General features: G+C 35.5%; 2 protein-coding genes across 2 annotated transcripts; one reads left to right on the top strand and one right to left on the bottom strand.

Moving 5' to 3' along the window:
- The first annotated feature begins 467 nt into the window (after positions 1-467).
- LOC136798642 (glutamine synthetase-like) lies at positions 468-14,604 on the top strand. Its single transcript, XM_067055289.1, has 8 exons — positions 468-701; positions 9,411-9,537; positions 11,029-11,226; positions 11,610-11,788; positions 12,026-12,253; positions 12,519-12,685; positions 13,647-13,772; positions 14,109-14,604. Exons 2-8 carry the CDS (start codon positions 9,531-9,533, stop codon positions 14,305-14,307), a joined length of 1,104 nt encoding a protein of 367 aa, XP_066911390.1. The 5' UTR covers positions 468-701; positions 9,411-9,530; the 3' UTR covers positions 14,308-14,604.
- A 95-nt stretch (positions 14,605-14,699) lies between these two features.
- LOC136798652 (uncharacterized) lies at positions 14,700-18,987 on the bottom strand. Its single transcript, XM_067055298.1, has 4 exons — positions 18,686-18,987; positions 18,234-18,300; positions 16,183-16,650; positions 14,700-15,570 (listed from the first exon to the last, which is right to left on the bottom strand). The coding sequence occupies exons 1-4, from the start codon at positions 18,947-18,949 to the stop codon at positions 15,119-15,121; spliced, it is 1,251 nt and encodes a 416-aa protein (XP_066911399.1). The 5' UTR covers positions 18,950-18,987; the 3' UTR covers positions 14,700-15,118.
- Between the last annotated feature and the right edge of the window lie 1,389 nt (positions 18,988-20,376).

Below are 20,376 nucleotides of genomic sequence, written 5' to 3'. Positions count from 1 at the left end.
GTATATAATGTAATGATTTTATAGTAAGATATAACATATTTTTAACATGACTATGTGAAAAGACATTAGTGGTAAGATTTACAAAAAAAAAGCAAATTGCACTGTTGATATGAACATGCTTTTGTCTGTTTCTTTCACGTGCATTAATCATGATTGAGACATTTCCACTATTAAACCTGATGTCTTTTGTAAGAAATGCTAGCTTTGAGGTAATTTTTAAGAGAATTTGGAGTATACGTCCAATGTTCTTGATATTGCCATTATCTTTTTGAATAACATGTTTTTGATAAGTTTGGCAAAAGTTTTATACGTCGAAGTAATTTCTGATCTTTTTTATAGCTAACTTGAATGGTTTTAATTCATCTTTTTGTTAGATTTTTCTTCGAAAATGTTCTTATAAAGTATATCTATTTTCAATTCCACATTTATATTGTTCTAACCAAGTTTATCATCATTTTAGAGGAGAAGAGAAAAAAATAATAAAAAATCTATAATATATGATGCAACAGGTTAATGGGATTTTCCCCAAGGAATACTGAAGTCAGATGGGAAGTTCCCTGGGCTCGAGAATAGTCAATGGGTATAAAAGGGTGATATGAGGATATGTTGGTGGTTTATGAATTGAAATATTTATATCAGAAACCTAAGCTAAGAAGTGAAATTAGTAAAGGGAAAAAATATTATAGAAAGAAAATTTCAAGGTAAGAATCTTTTTTAAATTTTTATTTTTTCTTGCTTTTTTCTCTGACTGACCACGATTGTGTCTGTCTGGTTTTATTTTATGTTAAAGGCGGTATTTTGCTTTTTGCAAATTGATATCTTTTTGTTTGACTAAGACTATTAGGTTGCTATCAGCCCACAAGTAAATTTTTTCTTTCAAAACTTATAATTTCCTTCTTTTATCGAAGTGGATTGTTATTTCGGTGGCAATTTAGAATTGAATCCTGTGTAGAACTTGAGATGAAACTTCAAAGAAATCCATTTTATATCTCCCAGCTGAATTTCAATTATAATGTTCAATCCAATGCCTTGCGTCCTTACTGCTTGAATCACTAACTTCCGTACACGCGTACAGTATACTTTGAATGAACTAGCATTACAATTTCATTGGCTAATTAGGAGCAGGAGATTATTTTTTCTTCAAATTCTTTTGAAAAATGCTTTTGCGTTTTTTCTTTCTGTTATTCCAAGGGTAATCAACCTCTTCAAACAAATAATGCCGAGCTTGCGTTCGTTAGTACTATTTCATTTTCAAATTGAGACAAATTATGATTAGCTTTTTCTCAGGATGTTATGTTATTAGTTTCTCAATTACAAAATTATTGCAAATGTATTTTACAAACCAATTTCTCTAAAATGAACTGACTTACTGATGTTTTGAGGAAGTAATTTGTCTCCTAGTTCAGTCTCATCGTGTTTCCTTCCTTTAAAAACAAATTACGATTGATTGGTTGTAGTTCAAACAATTTTCCTGTTTGTTGTGTTTTTGGCGTTGAAAAAAAACGAATATCCTGAAATTTCTACCGTTTTCCTGAAATCGTGCCACGTATTAAAACTTGTGAGATGATAATCCAAAAATCTTGATGAAAGGCTCTATGAATAAAACCTTTATAATTTGGACGAACTCCTTTTTTAGACCTAAAACGTTTGAAAGGAATAGAGACTGCTTTATAAGAGCGTTAAATTCTTTGATGGGTATCAAAAAGATCAAAATTTCCTCCCCTTTCAAAACATTTTTATTGGCTTATTTTTCTTATCCTAGTATCCTTTCATGTTTGTTTATTCTGTTTTGAATCATCGTTTATTGCTCCACAATCGAGTCTAATTTTATTTCATCTGGAAAGTATTCAGTTTCTGACATACACAATCCTTTGTGTGAACTCTCTTAAGCATTTCTTCCGATTTCTTCAACAGCCAGCCTTCTTTATTGGGCTCTTCCGGAAAAAGTTTGAATATGGGGGAGGGAGGATATAACATATTTTGGAAATTTACTCTCCCCGGACATTGTGAATTTTGACCCCACGGACAACGGATCCCACCCCCCGGACAAGCATCAGTTGATCCCCCGGACATCCAAAATCACCTCTAATCAAAGCAAATTGCCGCTACAACAAGGCAAAGAATTTTCTGGAAGAGCCCATTCTTGTTTAAATCACTCAATAAGTTAATGCGATGTTGATCCCAGGCTTAAAAAAGTCGTCATAAATCGAACATTGTCGACGCCAAACCTAGAAAATTGGAATTATAATTTCTCCTTCTTTTAGCTTTTAATCTTCATTTTTGAGATTAAAAAGCTTTTTTCTGTTTTTCCCTATCGAATAATTTGAAAAAAGAAGCTTCTTTTCGAGAAAAACAATCTACTTTGAACAATATCGTAAGAAGAAGGAGCTGTGTGGGGGAATATTAGTTTCAAAGATTTTATGGTTCTTGATATTTTGTCTTTGGGAATACGCAATCAGTGTTGCCTGAGGAAGAGTAATAGGTTTTCTAGGCTCAAATAATGTGAAATGTCTGTTGTGAGGGCATTAGTGTTTCAAAAGTTTGTATTTTCATCTATCTTGGTAAATTTGAGACCTTTAGAGTCTTAGATTCCGTTTTAGACTGAGATGATATTTTATGTTATGTCATTTATTTTTGATTCAACCTAGCTGCCTAGGGAAGGAAAGTTTATTTACTTTGCTTCATATAATCCATTTTCAGTAGGTTTAGCACGGGGGCGTGAAAGTGAAACTAACTATTTACCTGTCTCTGAAAATCTCATTATAGAAAATTGTTCTCTGATGAATGCAAGCTCTTTGTCAGTATTTTGGTCATATTCTTAACGAGCTTTCGCAAGCAATTATCATTTCCTTGTTCAAACTTATGCAACTTTGTTCAATTACCAGTGAAAATTCTTTCGATACGACATCATACGATTAAAATGCCCAATTACTAGATTAAAAGAATATGGAGATTATCCCCAAATCTAGGCTGTACAAAAGGCTTGTTTGTCGCTATTTTATCTTAAAAACTTACTCTTGTCTCCCGAATAGACGGGGGGTCCGAATAAGCAGCGGGGTAGGAAAATTTTCTAAATTCTAATAAGCAAGGGGGGTTGGAATAAGAGGGGGGGGGGTAATTTGAAGACAGCATTTTTTTAAACTGATATTAATTTTAACAACAAAAAAGAAACTTTAACAAATAAACACGTAAAATAAGAACCAAAACTAACAAAAAGGAAAATTTTAACAAGTTTAAGGTCTATTTACACTGTAATAAAATATTGAATCATTCGACTTTAATTAGCGGGATAATTAGTCTTAATAAGAGCGTGATGGATTTTTTTCTCTTAACAATAAGCGGGGGATGACGTCTATTCGGGAGACAAGAGTACCAGAAAAAGACCCATTTATTCTATGAACCCATTAAATACAACCTCAAACGTAATTATCTTACCCTAAATTTGCCCATTAACCTTTGCTCGCATTTATATGACGAAAAACAAAATACTTTCCAAGACTAATGATTTGTTTGCATGTACAGACATGAGGACAAGAAGATTAAATTAAATGGGTTTTCTGGTTTAAGGGGCTTATAATTTGCTGTACATCCAGGTATCCATTGAGAGTTCAAGCACGCATGCGTAGAAGACTGCTGTAACTCTACCTCACTGTCTAAAGCAATCGGCTAATCTGTTAATCGTAGTGGAATCAATATAATTGATTTTTATCAATTGTTAGACTAGAGTCTACTTCTGGCTGAACTTTGCTTTTTGATAATTTTTTATGACGCTGAGTCCAGTGAAGTAGACTAGGAGCATTTGGCGAGGTCGCCATTTTGAAAAAAAAATTAAAATCAAAATAACAATAAAACTATTTGGAGTTGAAGGATATAATCAAAAATGAGAAACAAACAGATTAACAGATTTGCAATCCCTTATTCTCAAATAAAAATATTGCTTCATACTGTTTTTACCTTCCAAATACAACTAAAATCTGGCGGACTGTTTTACAGTCCGCCTAGGCAAAAGCATATCACCATATACTACCGGGCCACTTATCAGCGCCAAAAAGTCCATAAAAAAGCTCTAAGTGGACCCCGAGCTAATCAATTGTTTGCAGTCTTGACGTTACTTAAAGGGGAAACAATGATTCTAAAGCTCCTAAGGGGCTAGATACGAAACTTCTGGATGGGAAATGAAGTCACCTATTTCCTATCCTAAACTCAGTTTTCCTTAACATTTTCTCATCCTGTGTAACTTTCCCATAAAATACAAGAGTCAAAGGGTTCAAAGTATTATTTCAACTTATGGCATTCAATTTTAAAAATACTAAAAGGTTTCCTCTACCTTGGTGTGCTTTTTAACGTAATATCGCAGTACCGCAGTGAATTGATTCAAATTGCAACTTTCAAATCATTTTGTATGACTGTTCCTCATTTCCCTTAACCGTTATTTCAATATCAGAAAATAGTAAGCATCTGATTTAAAGGCCTGAGGTTTCCTAAAATGTAACAGTAGTACAACAGTTATATTGTGACAGTGACAGCATGGAGTATTACTATTTTAAAGTCAAAATATGTCCAAAATGTCAATCTATTTGATACATTACGAGAAAAAGTAAAAAAATGATGAAATTTTGTTCCTAAAATTTGAAACCTTTTAAAGAATTTTCTTTCTTTGACTTGAAACTGGTTTTTGAGGTCATCCATGACTGAGACTTATAAGCCCAAAATGACAAATAGTACAACCTGCAACAAGTCGTTGATTAAGAATTAATTGCTACGAAAATCAGACCACTTCCCTATTTTGTTGTATAGAAAGTCATATTGTGCGAAAAATCGCATCGAAAACGTCTCATTTACTTTATCCTTAATTGGGAACAATTGTTCCATTTCTTTAATTGATTTTTTCCTAATTTTCCATCAAGATCAAAAAATTGTCACCATTGCTAGTAATTGCATATTGTAGACTGGGCTAGCTCCAGCTGACAATATTGTGGCAATTCTCCTTCTACTTAAGTAATCCTAGAGCATCTGATCGATCTACATGATGCCATTTTTAATTCCTATACAGATGTCAATTAATTGATGGAGAAACTCTGAATTATCTTTGGGAACTTTACTGCATCCAAGATTCACCAGAGTCTCAGTTTTACTGTAAAAAGGAGACTTCTCTAATGGACATTCTTTCTTTCCACCAACAGTTTCCGAAAAACTGTCCAAAGTTGAATGACACTTAGTTCAATAAGAGTGCTTCTTGAATTAGCAGATGCAAACATGATGCTATCCAACTTTTTTAAATTACAGTAGAACTCCTTACAATGTAAGTGAGTGTATTGAATAATTGACTGAGTGAATTTTATAACAGGGGGATCGACCCTTTCCCGAAACTCAAATCGCGTGACATTGAATAAAATGAGGTGCCAAAATGGTTAAAGTTTCAAAATATTGTTTTTGCCACTAACAGATAAAAGTCCTCTTTTGATAAAAAAATGGTCGCAAAGCATAATTTTGAATAATATAGATTGTTAACAAGAGTTGACTCGCCTGTAGATTCAAATTTCGATGTCCATTCGAGCTCTAGCGAAAATGGAAAATTTTCTTGCCTTTGTTAAATAAACGCCAAAAGCCACACCCCAAGGCCGGTCATGCGTATAAGATAGAACCTTGAGAAACCTTCTTCTCGATTACGGAAGTTTTCCCGAAGATCTATTGAAGTTGAAATCAATTTTTAAACGTGCAGCGATAGAGGAATCATGACAGCTTTCCAACCTCTGAGTAAATCTATAAGCTTTTTGACGTTACACAATTTTAGGATGAACTGATTAAAAGATATCCCTTTTGATTCAACTCAAATATTCAATCAATTTTCTACGTGGGAACTTATTTTTGTCAGGCAATCTTTCATCATGCTGTGATCAGGTCTTTGAGAAAATCTCCAGATTTATCCTGGCTGATGTTACGCAATTATAGGATAGAATTGATAAAGAAGACCGCTCCCTTATAATTCAATTAAGTTGAATACGATTAATTTATCTACATATCATAAGCGCTTTATCGCCAATCTGCAAGATCTTAACTAGCTCTTTTCAATTCGAATTGTATAAATGGCATCGTTAAAAAAGCGGTGCTACTCTGTAATTAGAGGGGCAAAGTTTTTATATCCGATTTAAATCAGAAATGATTGAATTTGTTGTGGACGTCGAATGAATGTTTTTTGATGGTATGTGTCTCTTGGGAAATCAAGTTGCAAGATGCAAAAGGCTCCCAAAATAAGAAAAGAGCAGCATTCTTATATAGCTTTTCGGGAGGAGGGAGATGCACATGCCCTTAAAGGAATGAGGGGTTTAACTTTCAAATGACTTGTTTTGGTATCCGCCGGCTACTTCCTTTAAACGGGTTGAACGCACAGAAAAATTAAACTATAATTTCGTTCTGACCAATCCATCAGATAATTATAAACAATTTTCTTATTTTACAGTTTCCTAATCGCTCTGTGAATGAGGAAAATAACATTACTGTACTATTCCCATCCTCATCCGCTACCCGGGAAGGGGGGGGGGGTAGCTGGGCAAAAGGACCGACGTGTATGTGCGGGTCCTAAGGGTACCTTTTCCAATATGTTTAAAATGCACTGTAAGGGTCGGAAAAACTAGAGATGCACTGTAAGTGTAGAAATTTCAGAAAATTCTTGAAAAACCTAGATATTTTGACCAAAAATGCTAGAATTCTAACTTTTTTTGCACGAAAGGGATCGAAAATTTGGGGGGAAATGCACTCTAAGGGTATGATTTTCACTGATTTTTGCTGCACTGTAAGGGTGCAATTTTAAAAGCCAATCTTTGGCCCGCACATACCGTCAGTCCGCAAACCCAGTGCCCCCCCCCCCGGATCCGCTACAACCTTAATTGAGCTTTCTTGTGAAAAAAGACATCATTGTTCTATGTATTGAGTTGAGTCACTTAATTTTGTGGCGAAAAATGTGGTATGAAAACTTTTAAGACAACGCATGGAAACAATTTTCCATTCATCTGACTAGTTCTGGGGAGCAAAACATAAGTCATTAAGTGCCTCACCTTCTTCATGCCCAACATTCAAATTATGTCCTCATTATAAATGAGCTTATCAATAGGTTCTCTTGTTTGGAGCAATTTTTCCATTACTAAATTAGAGGTCAATTCGGAATACTATACAACAGTCAAAGTTAGATTCTTTCTAATTTTACTGTGGTCTATCAGGAATTTGCAATAGCATTTACCTCTAAGTTACAGGTATAGTCACCCTAGTAACGTTGGTCTGTACATGAGACAGACATATGGCACGCTAATGAGCTATGGTTTCGGTGATATTTGCACTTCTTAACCAATAGACCTACATTGTTGATATCTTCAAAAATATCCTCTTACACTCGAAACATTATTGTTGAAGAATTATCCTAGATCTCCATCGACAGACATAAAAACACCCCTGTGTCACAGGCCCAATGGGAAACCAGCCTCACTGGAAATTTTGGCAAAAGTTTCGTCCCCGGTGAGAAAATACCCTGGAATATCAGCCCCACTGGGAAATTGACTTTGATTTCACCCTCATTTGAAATTCAATGTTTAGAAATTGCACTCCAAACAGCCTCGTTGGCTTCATTAACCATGGAACAATATAATTTCTGTCCCCATTGGGATTTCAATAGGAAGTTTTATACCCAATGAGGAAAAAAGTTCCTCCGGGGCTGTGAAACAGGGGTGTAAAAACATTTTGAGACTGCTGTCTGAAAAATGATTAAAAAAACTTGACAAGGATATATCTATTTCAATTAAGATCTTGAAGAGAACGATACGATCGATCTATAAGATTGATAGTATGATCTTAATTGGAATCAATCAAACAATCGAAATGCTCTTCCTTTTACTTTTAATTAGATCTAACTAACCAACCTATCAGAGTTGTGGCTTAGAACTGTACTTTTCAAGAGCTTTTTATTTTAATCAGCTGGAGTGACATGCTAGAACTAATGATCGAGTTGTCAAACATGATAGCTCAGACTTTTCTCTGGACCTTTTACACAAAAGTTTGGACAACGTAGAACGGTCAGAACAAATTGCAGATTTTGTTTAATACTCCTATTCTTATCACAGTAAATCAGTTTTTTGTGGGTCAAATCTACGGGTCTCCCAAGGATGGTTCTTCGTAGTAAAAAAAACAAAGGCAAAACTCGTTGGTGACAGCGAGACAGGGGTGTTCTACATTGATAAGAATATTCTTCCTCAGTGGGGATGATGGCATATCTATGTTTGTGTCATTAATATCAATGGATTTTAAGGCCTTTTAAAGCTAATCATTTACTCTCTGATAATTCCATTGTGGAGTATATGTTATTACGTCAGTAGGATGAAAGCCAAACGGTTCAATTAAATGGTATTTTGAAACATTGTCACTCCATCAAAAGAGAGATCTTTCAAACATTAATGAGATCTGGGAGCAAGAGAAAATTCATTATGTATGTGCAACGTATTTTTCTTTTGATGAAATCATATGAAATGAAGTTGGAAATTAATCAAATATAAATTATTACATTAGTATTGTACCAGCCTTCTATAAGAAAACTTTCGAATTCCTCCGAGGACTTACGTAAGGCCAAATACAAGGTAGGAATAGGGTCAATTGAGTTTAAAGTCCCGAAAAGGCTAAAGAGAAATCTTCAACCTTTCTCAAGCAAGAAAAAGTGATTTGTGCCACATCAAGAATGACGGATTCAATCTACATCCCTATGGCCACGCAACGTCTTATGGACATTCAATGGACGGCTTTAAGACCTTTGGACGTCCTAGAAACGTACATTAGACGTCCAAAAGACGTTTGTGCCCATTGGGATAGCTTTTTTTCACACGGTCTATTTTTCGAAATCTGCCGCTGGCTTTCGTGTGCAAACCAAGCGGTTCAAGCGCTTTGGCTGGGAAATAAATGACCATTTCCCATCCAAAAGTTTCAAATCTAGTCCTTTCGGCGCTTTGAAATCAATGATAGGGTCCCTCTTTCAACCACCTGGAAGGACATGTCCCAGGATCCAGTTTCACACAAAGCTTACTCCGACCCCAGGATCCCAATTTCTAACTAATTAACTTTAATTCCGACTTTTGCTTTTTATCCATACCATTTGTTATTCCAATAAAAAAAGTCTTTCTACCCACGCTTTTCGATTGAATCAAAGCAAAGTAAAGTAATTATCCAATTGCAGCGGAACTAATGTATTGTCTTTTATTCATCGACATTTAAATGACATCAAACTGTCAATCCGCATGGGGAAACAATAAAACATTTTAAAATACAGCGTATATTCATTAATCAATCAATACAACAATGAAATTCAAGATTGCGTAATAAAGGAATGGACTGACTTCTATTGTTCTCAATTTTTAATATTTTTCTATTTAAAGAGCTACATTGAAGCGAAGAAGTTACATACAGAAGTTGACAACCAAGTCGAGCAGAAGTCGTCGAAAAAAATCATCTCAACTCAAGCTTTCCCGTTCCGTTGAATTCGTACATTAAACAAAATGACTAGTAAGTTTTTTGGGTTTCATTTTTCATTTATCCTGTATTTTTTATCCAGATTTTTTTCTGCCCCAGTCTGTTCACGAATTCGCAAAGAAATCTTGGATTTTATTCGTTGAAATCCCTCCTTTTTTCAGTCCATGCAGTCGGGTGTTTCTCTCTCATTTTCGATGCACAATTTTAAGAATAGCTGCTGGGTATATGCGGGCGACAAAGGCCCGCATCACTTTTGAAAGTCTCTCTGAGGGTCGGAAAATTCACGAATTTTTGGAATTTTTTTTTGATTATGAGAGAAAAGATTGTGAAAGTCTCTCTAAGGGTAGGAAGTTTTTCAAAAAAAGTCTCCCCAAGGGTTGCCTTTCAAGCAGAAAATCAGTCTCTCTAAGGGTCGGTGTTTGAATGTCCCGTCCGCACATATCTCTCATTCGCCAACCCTAGTACCCCCCGCCAACCCTAGTACCCTCCCCCCACCGGGATAGTATCCCATTTGTGTAACATTTCTCATCGTGATTGTAACGTTTTATAACAACGTAACTGCACGCAACATTGAAATCGGCTTGATCCATCAAGAAATGATATAAGAAATATATCAGTTCTTTGAAACTTAATCCTTCTGTGTGTCAAAACTTAAAAACCTCAGTTTTCCTTCTACATTGTAATTGCTTGCTTTATCACTTGAAATTTGAGTGATTTTCAGCTATCTTGACCTCAAATGCATTTACTATACTATAGTTTTGTAATTTGAACATAGCTCTTCTTACTCACAAAGGACTTAGAAATATTGAGTCCAAAGTCGCAAATCATACTCGATTACGACGGACTTTGAACTATCAGTTGACTCGATCAGGTCAATCTTCGCCGCCTCATAAAAAAGGATTGACCGCACTTTCGGCTCTTGACTGACTTTTTTATTTGTTGCCAAATACAGAAACCAGCTTTTCTCTTCAAAGTAATTTTACAGTAATTATCTTTGCGGCATTCTTTTACTCCCAGTAGAAATCAATTAAAAAACAAAATAATTATAATTGCTTTCAACTCTGCAATCCTGCATGGGGTGATATAACCAAAACAAATTCTTTTGTCCGAAATTACGGAAATACACACATCTGTCTTCCGTCTTGACAAAGGCTATCGAGCTTGTTTATCTAGTAGTATGATCAAAGAAAGTTTGAAGTCAAAAGCTACCAGCAAGTTTTTACCTAATTATCTAATTTACCCAATATTTTTTAATCCTTCCCCGGGAATCAAAACCGAAATTCACAGGCTACCTGGCAGTGTTTTCCATATTGTCATTTTCTTTTTGAATTAAGCAAAATTCCTAGCTCATCTTTTTAATAATTGAAATGAGATATAAACAAATCTGGACGAAGAATGCCTGTAATAAAAAGCAATTTTTCCTAATATAAACACATTAAAATACTTTATTCCCTTCAACTGCATATGGACACGGAAAATGTGTTTAATTTCTTTAATTTAACCAGTATTCTCTCCTCTCTACAGCACAACACTACAAAGGACTTGACCAAACCAAGTTGGATAAATATATGAAATTACCCCAAAAAAATGCCGTACAAGTCTTATATGTATGGATCGATGGGACTGGAGAACATATGAGATGTAAAACCAAGACAATGTGGAATCGTGAAGAAGTTGAATTAAAAGATCTCCCAGTCTGGAACTTCGATGGATCTTCAACAGGTTAGAGAGAATCTTTTTACTAGAACCCAGTCTGCTACTAATATTCTTTTGAACTGAAATCTATAATAGGACTTAAACACCTAACTAAAATCTAAATAAGTTTGCGTTTATCGACCCAGTGATATTCATACTGGAAGTTTATCGTGGCTTGGATCATGAGATTTACGTTTGCCATTTTGATCATCCAATCGGCCAACCCTAAATCTCGTGATCCAAGCCACGATAAACTTCCAATACCTAACTCAAATACCTATCCTGGTCTTGGCATTTTCTCATTTTGTAGCTTCTCTTTAATATGCCAATTTAGGCTTACATTATGTAAGAGAATAATGACATTTGTTTTGTGTGGCCTTTATTGACATCTAACATCCTAACCATTTCAGGACAAGCTGAAGGGCACAACAGTGACGTTTACCTTCATCCAGTTGCATTATTTCCTGATCCATTCAGAGGTTTACCAAACAAAATTGCACTTTGTGAAACTTACACACACGATCACAAACCAACTAAGTCTAACAAACGACGATCATGCTTGACTGTTATGGAAAACCCTAAAGTTAAAGTAAGAAATTACTGCTGTTCTACCTTTACTAGGCGTTTGGACATCGGACATAGTTCGACCTAAACTTCTTTTTAGCGTTCCAAAAATCTGAATATTTGAGCAAAAACAATTCAGTGGATTAGCGACAACTTCTTTACTCTTTAGAACTCCATATCGACAAGACATGAAAAAGACTTGTGTTTAAATGAACGAATTCAAAAAGAAGATCTAATTTTTCATATATTCTGGATTTTTTAGGAGTCAAAACCATGGTTCGGTCTTGAACAAGAATACACATTACTCGACGCTGACAATTACCCATTAGGATGGCCTAAACAAGGTTACCCAGGACCACAAGGCCCTTACTACTGTTCTGTTGGTACTGGACGTGTTTTCGGTCGTGAAGTTATGGAAGCCCATTACAGATGTTGTATGTATGCTGGCGTCACCATCTCTGGAGAAAACGCTGAAGTTATGCCCGCTCAGGTGAGAGAAAGCTCTCAATTAACATTATTTTTGAACTTCATTTTCGATGTGCCAAACTAAAGACTTCATTGGTTTCAATCTTTCTGATTCCTACTCAAAATTTCAGTTCCAATAGTTTTTAAGGCCCGTTATCAGTGGAAACTTCTCAATTTTGGATATGAATTTTATTTTCAAATCGTGAAGAAAAAAATCTCCAAAATGAGCACACTTTAGGCAACTCCTTAATGTCAACTTATTTGATTCGAACTTTTCTCAATAATTTCAGTGGGAATACCAAGTTGGACCCTGTGAAGGAATCGAAATGGGAGATCACTTATGGATGGCCCGTTATTTCATGGAAAGAGTATGCGAAGATTTCGGAGTCATCGTCACCTTAGATCCTAAACCAATCCCTGGAGAATGGAACGGAGCTGGTTGCCATGCTAACTTCAGGTACGTCTATTGTCTTGGATGACCGCGCCCATTTGTTAGCAAGCACCAAACTAAGACTTGGAAACTGGATTTACTTATGCCTGTATAAAGGCCAAGTGCACGTTCTATTTCTAGGACCAGGAACCAGAACTTTTCTGAGAACTCTTTCATCTTTTCCTAAATCACGGATTATGGTCTCGCCATTAGGGCTTAGTTTTTGTTATCTTTCCTTATCTTTCGCTAAATATGTCTGTAGAAAGGATTACTTTAAGTCCATTTGCAAAGTTTCTGAAGGCATGCATCCCATCATGTGATTTACCACACACACTTAGAACAATAAACAGAACTCTACCACACAAAGGCCACATAAAACAAATGATCTTTAAGAGGTCCTTCATATTTTTTCTAAATACAACCGCATCGTCTTAACGTTAGACAGATGGTTTATCACGTATTTTGTTAAGAGTTTATATTCATCCTCTTGCTTGCAAGCCTTCAACACGCCTTCTTGTTAAATCATAACAAAATCTTTCGGAAGTTTACTTTGCTAGCTATGATTGCTTTTTCGCATTTCCTTGTTAGCTTAAAATATTATTCGGACTGTTCCGGTGTACGTGCATCCCGAAATAACACTCAGAAATAATACATCGACGTCCCTCTAATTTGATTGATAGCCTTATCAAAAGCCCAGGCGTAGAAGTGAAGTCATATTTTACATAAAAAGTTCAGTAATCAAGACAATTGACTGTTTTCACGGGTCCGAAACAAGCTTGCTCGGCCATCTTTGAGCTGAACAGAAGAAACATTGAAAGTGAAAGGTGAATGTCTGGTTTGTTGCGCTGGCGCCTTTGACTGCGTCGTCGCCAATCCTTCTAAGGTCCGATGTATATAAGGGTGACATCAGAGTCTCAGGACATAAACAGCCTAATAAAGGCCTCAGTCATAAACAAATTTAAACTTTATTTCATCTTACATTATGTAGTACTGAAGCAATGAGAGTTGATGGCGGTATCAACGAAATCAACAAAGCAATTGAACGATTATCTAAACGACACGACTGGCACATTCAACAATACGACCCAAGCGGTGGTGCTGATAACGCCAGAAGGTAATAATTAGTTCCATTTATTCTGAGACGGAAAAATTGTCTGAGACGAGTAGTTTGTAAAATGTGATCTGTGAAGGAGATCCTATTTATTGAAACATGAATGGAAAGTATACTCCTCCATAATGCTCATTTTATAAATTGCTCGTCTCAGACGAATTAATCCTATACAATTATAAAACTATTTATAGAGGCACGCGACCTGTATAATATATTCACCAGCTTTTACACTATAGGGACTTTAAACCTAAAATGAAATTACATGATTTTTGATTTTGCCAAAAAATATCGTTAACCACGCAACCATAAAAACTAAAAATGTTCTCATTTCTCTCTTAGATTGACCGGAAAATGCGAAACCGCTTCCATTCACGAATTCTCATACGGGGTTGCTAGCCGTAACACGTCCATCCGTATCCCAAGACAAATCGCTGAAGACGGCAAAGGATATCTTGAAGACAGACGTCCTTCATCTAACTGTGATCCGTATTCCGTCACTGAAGCCATCGTCCGTACTTCAGTCCTTTTGGAAGAATAGATGCTCTATTCTTAGGTTATTAATGTGATTTCATGCACTGGAATTTCAAGTACAACTACTTACAAAAATAGAAAAGTGTCCATCTTATTTTTTGTTTTATTTATATTATATTTTGTACTTTATACTTTCTTATACTTTAGGTTTTTAGTACTAAAGTTGTTTTTTGTTTATTTCTTTACCTTTTTCCGTTCTTTATTGTTATATTATTATTATAAAAAGCCATATTTTCTTTGGTTTAAATAGTTAAAAAATTTCCATTCGATTTTAATATGTAAAAGATCCAATTTTTAAGTCAAATTTCATATTTACATTTCTGACCATTGCTGTCCTCTCTGCCCGACAAGGCTCGTCAGGCCAAATTGTCCACTAGCATAATTCGATTTCACCCTAGCGCTGGTTGCTCCACAATCAATTTTGTCTTTTTTTCTGTTAGCCATTACTGAGCTTTATAAACCATGGATTAATCTATATCCGTCATCTTTAAAGGGGAGTTTTTTTTTCGAAAACTGTGACACCTTTAAAGAAACCATTACAGTGTTAGAAATTTATCTCAAATGGATCTGCATCATCATATTTATCCGACGATAAGTAGAGCGTTCTCGATTCATTAATAGCGCTATTGAGTTGTGCATCATCATACTTATTCGACGATAAGTAGAGCGTTCTCGATTCATTAATAGCGCTATTGAGTTGTGCTACCATTAGGCTACCACTATCAAAACACGCTAAAGACTTCGGTTGGCCGGGATTGAGAAGCTGTCTCCAGGTTTTATTTAAAGTCCAGTGTTACTTTCTAACTGTAAATTATTGTCTATACAATACCATAGTCAAAATCTCGCATCACGATTTTCCCATATGACTTCTCAAATGAAACTTTGACTTGGCCACTTATAACAGTGTATCCCATGTGCAACACCTCGGCGACTTTAACACCATCTTTGAAAACCAACACATAGTAATTACCACCTCTCAATTTTTGTTCAATTTTGATATCAAACCATTGGTTTAATGGAAGGACTTGCTTGTAGACGATTTGAGTGCTAGTGCCAATGTGAGACCATATGTGCATTTTATTGGTTGGAGAGAATTGAATATTTGGTATTCGTCCTCCAAAGTCTCCTGCTGCCGGTTTTGCCAAATAAAATGCGTCTGCCCAACCAGTATTTCCCACTAACTTAATCCCCAATTTGACTTGCCAATTCGGAGGGGGCCAGTTATCAATTGATTCAACTGTATAATGTTCCGGTAGAAAAATCTGGGTACCTAAATTAAGAGATATATAAAAACATCAAGCAAGTTACACCTTTTCGACTATAGCCGCCAATTACCGTGTGGGCATTTTTTTTCCGGTTCTAACACCCTAAAACCGTCCCAGTCTTTTTTTCGCACCTAAAGACAATAGAATCTAAATACATGCGGAAATGCATGTTAGCCTCCACTGATGCAAGTTATTTGATCTCATGGTAAATCTTAAGTCTAATGTTAAAACTGAGGGAGTTCCTGTTTTGTGCCAAATATTGTAAAAAGACTTGAATCAACATGATGACTGGGCTATATCATGACGTTCTAAATTCTAGATTTAGAACGCCATGGGCTATGTCAAATTTCAGGTATAGGGGGAGGGGGTTGACCGTCGGAGCTCAAAAACGGACCCTGTCAGATATCAATGTATGACTATTCTGATTCTTGAAAGATGAAATTTGGAACCCAAATAGAGATATTTCATAATCTGAAAATGTTACTTCCAATTTATTCTTTACAAACCACGCGAAACGAGACTTACATAGGAGATTCTACTCTAACCCCAACGGCTTTATCCCATTATATTTAGTAGCAAGTAGCGCCCATGGATCTAACTTTAACACATTTTCTTACCTATGCCAAAATAAACCGGTGTTGTAGTATAATTCAAATCAGTCACCACAGCTGGAGTTGAAGGCAACTTCTTAAATGGATCACCAATCAGACATTTGATGTTCATATAACGAGGAACATTTCCAAGAGGAAAAGATGGAAATTTTTGGACTTTATTGATTAGAATACGTAATCGCCCTTTCTCACCTTCACCAGTCTTATATTGTCGAATGGTGACGTTATAAGTGGTATCAGGTTGAAGTAAAACTTTCTTAGAGTTTAGATCGCGATAATTGAACGTTATCCAATCGCCTTTCATGGTGATTTGAGGACCTTTATGAACCCCGTAGCCATCAGTGAACTCCAACACTTGCGTCTGGTGTTCAACTTTTTGATGATACTGGATTTTAAAATTCAGTTCGAATGCGTGAGTTGTCTGTGGGATAATGTTAACAATCTTTCCTTCAGGATATTGTACCAAGTCAAGTTCTAAAGAGAGATAGATATTCACGTAAAAGGGTTTCTAGATCAACCTCGTACGCAGGGCGATAAGCTTTTTGACGTTATAGATGGGCGCTTATCGTAATCGTCTGGCCATCCCCGCCCTCACTTTTGCCGCCTGACCACCAACGATTCGCCCTGGCTCGCGAGGTTGGTTTCTAGATCTTAGATTTTCGGCAGTTTCCTTGACACACTCCTGTCTCGGAGCCCCGATGGAACTTTTTTCCTCAGAATTTCTTTCGAATTCCCAATCGGGATGGAAATTCTATTAATCACAGGGGCAAGGGTCTCAACAGATCTGTGATACAGCGGTTTCCTTAGTCAAACTTAGGGTTATTTTGGTCTGCCTTTTCAATAACAGTCACAAAATTTCAATTTTTGAGTAGTACTTAAACAGTAACTGCTCCAGCTCTGTACAATGTTTTTAAGAGGCTTTTCCTCTATTGGTAGACTGGAGTCGTTTATAATGCGTGTAATACTAATAACAAAAATAATAATAATAAAAATAATAATAATACGGGATTTAGTTTGTATAAACGACTGGAAGAATCCGGTGTTCCAGCCTTATAGATACAGGGGCTAGCTACGCAGAAACTTGCGTAGCGAGAAAACAATTTATCAAGCAATAACCAACTCTCAAAACAAAATTAACTCAAATGAAAAACTTTCAATACACAAATCCACATACATGTTTTTCTCAAGAATTATTTTGAGCGGGAAAAAGATTATAATTGCAAATATTGACACTTTTCTTTTGTTTGGTGTTGGTGCACAAAGGTTTCTAGACGACTAAAATTGTTCCCTTTATTACTTTTTGCTTTATTTCTACTATGTATGAATTAGTCGTCTAGCTTGCTAGACTACTCTATGGGGTGAGGTAAAGATATAAAAAACATGACTTATCGTTAAGTACCTTATCGGCCCTTTCTACACCGGCCCTAATTTAACGCCGGCCCATTTAACGCCGGCCCTTATTACGCCACAGCCTAATTTTGGCTTACGCCAATTAGGGCCGTTAATAACGCCTAAATTTGTAAAAATGGATACTTATGCTTCAAATTAGTAAATAATGACTAAAATTTAGATTAAAATATCATTTTTCAGTAGTAAACTGTTGAAAATTCCATCCAAAATCACTGAAGTTTTAAATATTGAGTAAAACAATGGATTTTCGTTTTCGAATCATACCTAAAGTCCTTTAAATTGAGAAATAATAATAATAAAAATTAACGCCGCTTTTAGGTTAGAATTGCAAAATCTTGGCCCTTTTACGCCGGCCCTTATTACACCACGAGCCCAAAAATAACGCCAATAAGGGCCGGTGTAAAAGGAACCGATAAGGTACATATATTTTTGCTCGGTAAAAAGTTTTGTTAAACTTAAAGGCTTTGTTTTTAAATAAGATTGATACAAGCTTTTTCACATTGGATTGACGCGGATGTGGAGCAAGAATGGTCAGAAAAAGGACCTATTATTCAGCATAATATAACAATAGGGAGACAATGTTCTGACATGAAACATGTGTTTGAGAGCACTTATGTAAAATATAGAGCCATTAAATAGATACATACCTGCCATCGAAAATTCGTTCCGTCTTGGTGTATCTTTGGGTATATAGAGTGCTTTTGTATGTTTGATCTATGAGAAAAAAATTGGGTAGCCAATTTTAAAGGCGAAAAGGTAGTCCTTCCATATTGATGAATAGGCTCCAAAAAAGATGGGGTTTGTTTATAGTATTATGAACTTATTATAAAATCAACATTCTACTTGGAGGCCGAATCGCTATAGCGACAATTTATAATAAAAGGCATCACCCATCCTCAATCTTATGGAAAACATCATCGACGAGTCCAGGGATAACCTTCTAATCAATCAAAACGAGATTAGGCATGGGGACGAGGTTCAAAGGTAAGACTACACCCGGATTACTTAAACTCAAAGTTTTCCCTGCAAAAGGCATTGACATTCCACAAAAATTTGACGTTGACGTTTTAATCAGTAAATTTATTTTTAAAAAACGAACCTCAAAATAATTGTATCCAGATATTTCAGTCTGACTGTCTGATGATAAATCTTCCCTTGAAAAACATCCACATATGCCGTCTGCTCCATAAAAAGCAGCTTCGTTCTTTTGATTGCATCTCAAAGTGCATTGAACTGGAGAGCTTACTCCTTTTAATAAATATAAGTTTTCTTTAGCGATTGAACCTTTCTCAGATGCTATGTAAGAACTTGAAATGGTTTTTATACTTAAAAAAGTCGAAACCAAAATGCAGTAATTCATCATTTTGAATTTTCCAAAATGAACCGACTCTTCCCGTCCGTCATGAATTCGTGAGAAAAACTTTCGTCGAAGCATTTATGAATAAATAGACACCAGTGACAACAATGAAAACATATTTCATTAATTCAACCACAGAAAAATACAAAATAAAAATAATAATGAATTATTTAAGCCATGCAAAAATCGAGTCTAAATTTGTGTGAAGGAATAAGTTTGAAATTCATTCTTACCCCATTCATTCTTTCAATCTTTTGTCTATATTTCGTAATTTTTGATACGTTTCAGGGTGAAAATTTGAACTTTTTTAGTTCCGACGGGGTCCAAATTAACAATACATTCATAGCTGGCAGAGTCAACTCCAACGTCCCCGTCGACCGTCAAGGTCATTGCCACCCCAGGGCTTTTTACCTTACCCTACCTTAAGATTATAATTTTCGTGGGCTTAAAGTTCATGAATCAGCCTCTTTTTCATAATTTCTTTCATTTTCTTCGAGTTTTGGACCAAAATCAGAATTTTGAATATTTTGGGAGGAGTAAATTTATTCGCGGAAGAGCTAAATTCGTAAAAATCGCGAGAATTATTCCACGCGAAATTTAATCAACCAAAAAAAGGAATAATGGAAAGCTGAAAGGAGTCTCCTATGTAGGATTTGAAATCCTCTTATTTTTGAAGTTGCACAGTACAGTTTGTATAGTTTCCATAAAAACGCTGGATCGGAAGTAACATTTACCTCCATAATTTGAAAAGTATAAAACGCAAAAAGAAAGAGAAAGGATTTTCAAAATTCTTGGAAAAAGTGTTCTACAACCAGCGCACAAAAGGGGAATTCCTTCAAAACTTTGTAACCGTAAGTGATTTTAAGGGCTCTGACCATAGCGAATTTTTCATAATTGCCGTGTGTTTTCTAACTGATGTAACCAACAAAACTATGGCATGTTATACATTTTCTGTTAGACAAACTATTCCTGAATCTGAAAATTCAAAAATTGCATTGAAAAAATTTGATTAAGAAGAAAATGAAGACTTTTGCGAGGAAGAGTATTTCAACTTTGAAGAGCTTAGTTTCGGCGAAGAAAAATCATTTTGAAAAAATTTTCGCAGTAGATGGTGTATCTTTTACCGAACAATAAAAATTTTTGTAAATGCTTCTTTGTCTCGAAATCTTCAAAATAGTGGTTTTTCATCAATTTTCCATCTGGATTTTGCTTAGAAAAACAGTCATAACTTTTGACACATCTTTTTAAAAATATTTTCCGCAAAATTTGAAATAGTTTTATTCTTTGCAGACAGTTTGAAAAAAGTTCGAAACAAAAAAGTTAATTACCCATTAAAACTTAGCACTTTTTATAAAAGAAGGTGATGCAACATATTATTAACGTCTTTTTAAAGTTCATAACATCATTTTTGCAATTAAGTTCTTAATTACTCA

This window comes from Clytia hemisphaerica, unplaced genomic scaffold, assembly GCF_902728285.1.
Source record: "Clytia hemisphaerica strain Z4C2 unplaced genomic scaffold, Clytia hemisphaerica genome assembly, whole genome shotgun sequence".
NCBI classification, from domain to species: domain Eukaryota; kingdom Metazoa; phylum Cnidaria; class Hydrozoa; order Leptothecata; family Clytiidae; genus Clytia; species Clytia hemisphaerica.
Note: the sequence above shows the minus strand (reverse complement) of the source record. Positions and strands in the feature narration are given on the sequence as shown.

What these genes read in the sequence shown, in the direction of transcription:
- LOC136798642 (XM_067055289.1), top strand. An exon ending in CTTCGATGGATCTTCAACAG is followed by an intron (nt 11,227 to 11,609) that starts GTTAGAGAGAAT and finishes TAACCATTTCAG; the next exon opens with GACAAGCTGAAGGGCACAAC. An exon ending in CTGAAGTTATGCCCGCTCAG is followed by an intron (nt 12,254 to 12,518) that starts GTGAGAGAAAGC and finishes CAATAATTTCAG; the next exon opens with TGGGAATACCAAGTTGGACC.
- LOC136798652 (XM_067055298.1), bottom strand. Translation starts at nt 18,949, where the DNA reads ATGATGAATTACTGCATTTTGGTTTCGACTTTTTTAAGTATAAAAACC. An exon ending in CTGGATACAATTATTTTGAG is followed by an intron (nt 18,301 to 18,685) that starts GTTCGTTTTTTA and finishes TTTTTCTCATAG; the next exon opens with ATCAAACATACAAAAGCACT. An exon ending in GAACGAATTTTCGATGGCAG is followed by an intron (nt 16,651 to 18,233) that starts GTATGTATCTAT and finishes ATCTCTCTTTAG; the next exon opens with AACTTGACTTGGTACAATAT.